This window comes from Phoca vitulina, unplaced genomic scaffold (genome assembly GCF_004348235.1).
Source record: "Phoca vitulina isolate PV1807 unplaced genomic scaffold, GSC_HSeal_1.0 scaffold47, whole genome shotgun sequence".
In the NCBI taxonomy this organism is placed as follows: Eukaryota; Metazoa; Chordata; class Mammalia; order Carnivora; family Phocidae; genus Phoca; species Phoca vitulina.
This window is the reverse complement of record NW_022589750.1, coordinates 7,367,286-7,373,653: the sequence shown is the minus strand read 5'-3', so window position 1 is coordinate 7,373,653 and position 6,368 is coordinate 7,367,286. Positions and strand designations below refer to the sequence as shown.

At 46.1% G+C, this 6,368-nt stretch overlaps 1 protein-coding gene across 1 annotated transcript in view; it reads left to right on the top strand.

Moving 5' to 3' along the window:
- Window positions 1-200: 200 nt before the first annotated feature.
- Window positions 201-6,368, top strand: part of HS3ST3A1 (heparan sulfate-glucosamine 3-sulfotransferase 3A1) — a 95,357-nt gene continuing 89,189 nt past the window's right edge. Inside the window, exon 1 of the mRNA XM_032432163.1 lies at window positions 201-799. Within this exon, the coding sequence (XP_032288054.1) occupies window positions 201-799 (599 nt within the window). The remainder of the gene's footprint in view (window positions 800-6,368) is intronic.

Here is a 6,368-nt window from a genome sequence, read left to right as displayed (position 1 = left end):
GGCACCACGACCCCCTCCCGCCCCCTCGACCGGAGGCAGGGATCTCGCGCAGAGGCGCCGGGGGCTCCGTGGCCCCGGCGCAGCTCGCACGGCCGCAGGGACGCACGGGCGATGCGGGGCCCCCCGCAGGAGGTCGCGGCACCTGGCGGAGTCCCGGCCTAGCATGGCCCGCGCGCGGCCCGCCGTCGCCTCCGGCTAGGATGGCCCCTCCGGGCCCGGCCGGCGCCCACCCCACCTCCGCCGAGCCGCTGTCCCGCAGCATCTTCCGGAAGTTCTTGCTGATGCTCTGCTCTCTGCTCACGTCCCTGTACGTCTTCTACTGCCTGGCCGAGCGCTGCCAGACCCTGGCGGGCCCCGTGGTGCTGCCGTCGGGCGGCGGCGACGAGGCGGGGGCCCCGGGGCGAGGCGCCCTGGCCGGAGGCCCGAGGGAGCTGGCGGTGTGGCCCGCCGCGGCGCACAGGAAGCGCCTCCTGCAGCTGCGGCCGTGGCGGAGACTCCGGCCGCCCGCGCCGCGCCACGACGGCGAGGAGGCGGCCTGGGAAGAGGAGTCCCCCGGTCTGGCCGGCGGTCCCGGCGGCTCCGGGGCCGGGAGCAGCGTGGCCGAGGCCCCGCCGGGGACCCTGGCCCTGCTGCTGGACGAAGGCAGCAAGCAGCTGCCGCAGGCCATCATCATCGGCGTGAAGAAGGGCGGCACGCGGGCTCTGCTGGAGTTCCTGCGCGTGCACCCCGACGTGCGCGCCGTGGGCGCCGAGCCCCACTTCTTCGACCGCAGCTACGACAAGGGCCTCGCCTGGTACCGGTGAGCTGGCGCAGGGCACGGCCGGGGGGTGGGGGTGGTGGTGGGGGGGGCAGCCGAAGGGCGGGGTGCGCGGGTTGGGGGGGCCCCCAGCTCCCCTCCTCCCGGTTTCCTGCAGTGACTGCTCTTGAGTTGAGGGGTCTTGTTCCCCACTGTGCCTTCTGCTTCCAGGGAAGTGGGTGTCGGGGGAGGCGGTGGGAGGGAAATTTTGGCCTTCACGATTTTTTCTTTAGTCTTTGGGATTTCCTTTTCCTCACACGGCCAATCCCATCTTTTTCTCCTGCTCCATGAAAGTAGCCCTGTTGTTAGCTAAAGGGGGGGTGGGGGGAAGTACCTCCTACGTGAGAAACCTGTTCGTCGATTATTAGCCTTGCAGCCTAGTCCATGCGTTCCCCAGAGCGCCTGTTTCTATTTCTTCTTTATCTGCTGAACCATCCCCCCAGGGCTCCTGCAGTCTTTGCCATCAAGTATTCATTTACCTTGACCTTTTGCCAGATCCTTGTCCTAGGTGGTAAGTAATATCGAGACTCAGTAAAAGTGTCAAGAACCAGAGTCTAGGTAGTTGGGAAATACGTGTTCGAGCAAGTGCCAGCAACCAGACAATGCGCTCTAAGGAAGGGCTTCCTGGATAATAACTTTTGTTTGTGGTGAGGAATGAGTTTTGGAAAGTGTTTGCTAAATTTAAAGGGAATGGTACCTTGTGTTTTTGGCCTGGCTGAAACTTTCCTAAAGGTCTTCAAACAATTCTCTTCACACACGAGTTAGGCAATTTTTTCTTCTTTAAAAGAAGAAAAGGGGGAAAAATAGGGACACTTGGTTACATTGTGAAAAAGCCTCCTAATAAAAGTTTAGGAAACAAGTCTGATTTCGGTTCTTAATCTTAAATTTGCCAGACTTCTCAAATTTAGACCACCTTTAATAATGGAATCAGCCAAACTCCAATAAATCCTGGTGTCACCTGGATTTTATTTGCCATAAAATATTGGCCTGTTTTCTTTTCTCTGAGAACAACCAAAAGTCATGTGGCCAGAATTTTCATTTTAGAAAGTTTTATCTTGTTCATTAAGTATGCATTCTCTTCGTTATTTTAACAGAAAGAACATTACAAAAGTGACAGCACAATTTAGATGTATTTCAAAAGTCCTCTAAATAAATAATTCATCTCCCAAGCAGAAATGAACATGATCTGACAAATTTATTTACTTGAGGCTCGTCAGGTACACCCTCAGATTGATTTCGGGAGCCGAATTTACAGTAAGCCAACTTAAGAGAAAACATTTGGTCCTAAAAGTCAAGTTCAAACATTAAACACTTTTAAAACAGTAACTTTCCATTTGTTGGAAAAAAAACAAACAACCTTCCCTTAATATAGAATATATATCATTTAAAATCATCAGCCACTTAAAAAAATCGCCTTGTGTTTCTGTCATTTATGTTGTATCCTCTGGGAAGTTCTTATAAAAATGACCTGTTGAATCTGAAAACAACAGGTCCTTCTTTTTAAGCACAAAGGCAGCTCTGTTTTTTCCATCAAGGACACAAGAAAGAAGTGATTAAAGACCCCTAAAACTCTTATCTATAGCAGTTTGCATTGAATTGGGCCTCATATAGTGCTGTAAGGGAACACATTTCAAGGCAACTTCACGAAAGGTCCAAGACAACGTTTGGCTCTGAGGTGCCATTAAATACGGTGAAATATTTAGTACTAAAACCCTTTATTTTCATTTTGCCGTATAGTTCTTATTTCCACAAAGTACGATTGTTTCTTCTTATTCCAGAAATGAGTATTTGAGGGCGCAGGATATCTACAGACTTGGATCTTATTTTCCGTGAGCCTTTGTAAGCTCACGGAAGAGAAGGAAGGTTTTAAGGTAACTAGAAACAGTACTAACAAAAAAAAAAAAAAGAAGAAGAAGAAAGGAAAGAGTCAAACTTTTAGGTCACTCTCTCTTTTGGAAACGAGATGCACGCTGTAAAGTAAATTTCTCCTCAGATTGTTTATTCCAGCAGAGGAGTGCTATAAAACAATTTATGGTGGTTACAAAAATAACTACACGGTAGACTTCATGGTTTGGTGAATTTAATTTTCTAAGTGTCGAAGCAATGTCTTTGTTTCACCATTTGCAATGGTTTTTATTGGATGCATAAATTTCAGTTTAACTCAATTACATATAAAACTTATTTAAAAAAAAAGACCTCCACCTATGCAGGCTGGATTATGCGATTATTTAATGAAATGTTGCTACAGTTCTCTTTCATCTTGGCTCTGAACTTGGGAGTTTGATGTTTGTGAGACAGACCGAAGACTGACTATGAAAAAAAAATCTCTTGCACGGAATACTACTTAACCTATATTAAGTGCACGTTACTGCTTGTGTTTAGCCAATATTTACAACTAGGGATTCGGTGAGACCTTCCTGAGTCAACCTTAAATTTGTAAGAGAGGATTTCTACCACATACTGCTGACTCCCCCAGCTCCCCCCCCAACATGAACAGAAAGAAAACTCCAGTGTTTGCACCCTGAAGTGAATTATGGAAGAAAAAAATGTGTAAAATATTTTTTAGATGCTCATTGACATGGGAAAATCCTATATGTCCAGCCGTGTTTTTTGCCCCGTGAAATCTCACAGATGACCATAATAGTTCACTGTGGCAGTGCCCCCTACTGTCCAGACGAAGGGAGAAGTGTGTTGTTGTTAGCAAATAGGAAAATGCCATGGAGAGTGAGTTTGAGAATGAAAACAACCAGGAGACCATGGTTGGGATGTTTCGGTAAATTTCCCTCACTGGGAGAAAACATAATTGCACCCCACCCCCCACCACTAGTATAATCAATTTCTTCATTTGAACAGATTTGTAGTGAAAACAAGAAAGTGAGTGTTTTCAAAATCTCTTAAGAAAGGAAGTTACTCTCAATTGTTTTAAAATGTCCTAATATTCTTAGAACAAATGAAAAAGGGCAGGTGTTTGATTCCAGGAAATTTGTTAATGATAATAGAGGATGCTTGAGTGGAGTCTTCTGCATGTGAAACTCCACCCTGATGGAGTTTTAAAAAAAACATTCCACATTACTTAATTTAGCAAACGCGATAGCAGGACAACAAATGTCTGTGGCTTGTGTGTCATGGGAAAGCAAAGCTTCGCGATGAACAGTCTGCGTTTCCATTATATGGGTGGGGGGTTCCTAAAGGAAAGTAGGGAATTGTCGCATTTGCTTTAAAACTCTGGAAAATCTTTTCTGGAAGTCAAATGCCTTTGTTGTAGTACAAGAGCAGGTGAGCTCAGAATTGAATAAGAAGGCCCCTCTCTCCCTGTGTATTTCTGCGCCAACAAGAAGGTGTGTTGGGGTGGTTTTTTTTTTTTTTCTGTAAGACAAAAGATACCTATTTATAAAGTATTGAAGATACACGTGTACACGCACATATATATGTATGTATAACACTTTATTTTCTGTAACATTTCCGTCTCATCTCGAATTTTGGGGCAAGATAGTAAGTGTTCCACGTTTCTAAAAGTGCCAGCACATTTCTTTCCTACGTTATGATATGTTTTCTTTAGCAATACTGGATAATTTGAGTGGAGAAGAGTATCATTAAATTATTTTACTCGATAGCATCCAAGAAGGTCAAAGATCACTCAGCTTGGAGTTGAGGAGTTGGTTCTCTGCCCCTCTCCTCCCCACCCCAGCTGCATCCAAATTTAAAACTTTCTGGCCTTTACCGATCATTGCCTTGTTTTCCAAGTCTACTGAAGAGGCAGACGGAACAGAGGAACTTTCGGTTCCTATCAGGAGAAACCGGCCTTTCTTAGCAGCTGGGAGCAGCTGCAGAGTACCTCCATGTGCAGTTTCCCACCCTCCTGAGCCACAAGCTCTTTCTGCACGAAGGGGTGGAAATGAAATTCGAGCCAAGGGAGCTGCAGAGTTTGGCCACCCATGCAAGGTCATAGGGACTGAAGTCCAGGGAGAGTTCCTCTGTCCTTAGAGCAGAGTTAAGAACAGTGGGAAGGGATGTGGGATAGGAGGAAAGCGGGCAGAAGTTGCTTTGGACCACGAGTCCAGGGTGCTTGTCTACAGGGGGAGAGGGTGCAATTTCTCTTATGCATAGAGTTCCCAGGGGCTCTTTGGGACTATACACTCTCTATCCACGGAGAGACTGCAAACAGCCCCCTCTGAGAAGCCCCAGCGCTGTCATTTTGTTAGCTGAATGTCTCTTCTAGGGGCTCCCAGCAATACCAGTCAGACGGCCTCGTTCCTCTGAGTAGGTGTGTGTGTCCAGGGGTGCGTGCAAGAGCAGAGACACCGAGTAGATGGGCAAAGTGGTGGAATTAGTAACAGGCAAGTTCTTAAAGTGTCTGTCGAACTCTTGAGCACTCTCAGACACCCAGGATATGGAACAGGCTTTGGGACTGGTGAGTCCAGGCATTGAAAACAACAACAAAACCCACGTTTGTTACAGCCTGGAACTGAAATCGCTCGCATGCTCCAGTATTCCTTTATAACAATGAGATTTATCGTGTGCTGATAACGTTTTATGTGAAAGGCATAGCTGTCTCCGAGCGAAAAATCTTCCATAATATTGTGATCTGCCCTTCCCTTAAAAAGAGAACCCTGTGGCCAGAATATTTGTCTCATATACATAAGTCTGTTGATTGGCCAGGAAAGCATATGTTCCAAATCTGTATATCGGAGGGGGTCATGGGAATAAAATAATAAGCCTGTGCAATTAATGACATTAGGCACTAACCTTACATAGACCAGATGCTCACATTGGGAGGGGAAGAGTGTTGCAGAGCAAACAAACCTACTTGATCTAAACAACGAAAGGGCCTCCCATCTCTAAGGGATGCATGTGAACAACTGCAAATTGCAATTACCATCAGTCAAATTGCCCGGTCCTGTTGGGAACTTTTACACACTTAGCACTTTTCCTTGGGGGGGGGGCATCTTCCTCCCCCAAGTCATAGTAACTTGGCTGATAAAGAGCGTCCTCTCTTGGTACGTTTCCCAGTGATACTAGACTCCCCGCTTTTTGAAAATTGATCTCTGCTGAGGTGATGAGTTACTGAGATTTCTTGTGGAAGCTATGCCTTTAATGCGCAATCAGAGTAATATTGTAACCACATAATGTTGCAACTCCCTAGTCCTAAGGTCTTAAAAGTTTGAACAGCACTGTTGCTAATTTGATACAGTTTAAGAATCTCTATGGGGGATCCTGATACAGTTAACAGATAAACTTGGGTGAAACCAGAACTGAAAAATTGAAGAAATGAGGAGTTCAGTAACCTGAAGCATCTTCCCAGTTGTTGGTCTCTGGTGATGCAACTCTTGATTTTTTTTTTTTTTTTTTGCGCATTGTCATGCAGTCAAGACTACCATGCCATCCTGTGATCCCTTGAGGACTGTAGCCCAAACGTTCAGATCTGACCTCTTTCAGAAGCTGTCAGGTGACCGTGAATGTTAAAAAAAAAAAAAAGAAAGAAAAGAGGGAGTGTTCATTAAGAATGAAATTTAGTACTTGCCACAAGGCGTGTGATATTCTTGCATAGTTGAAAAATAGAATCCTTTCCTGC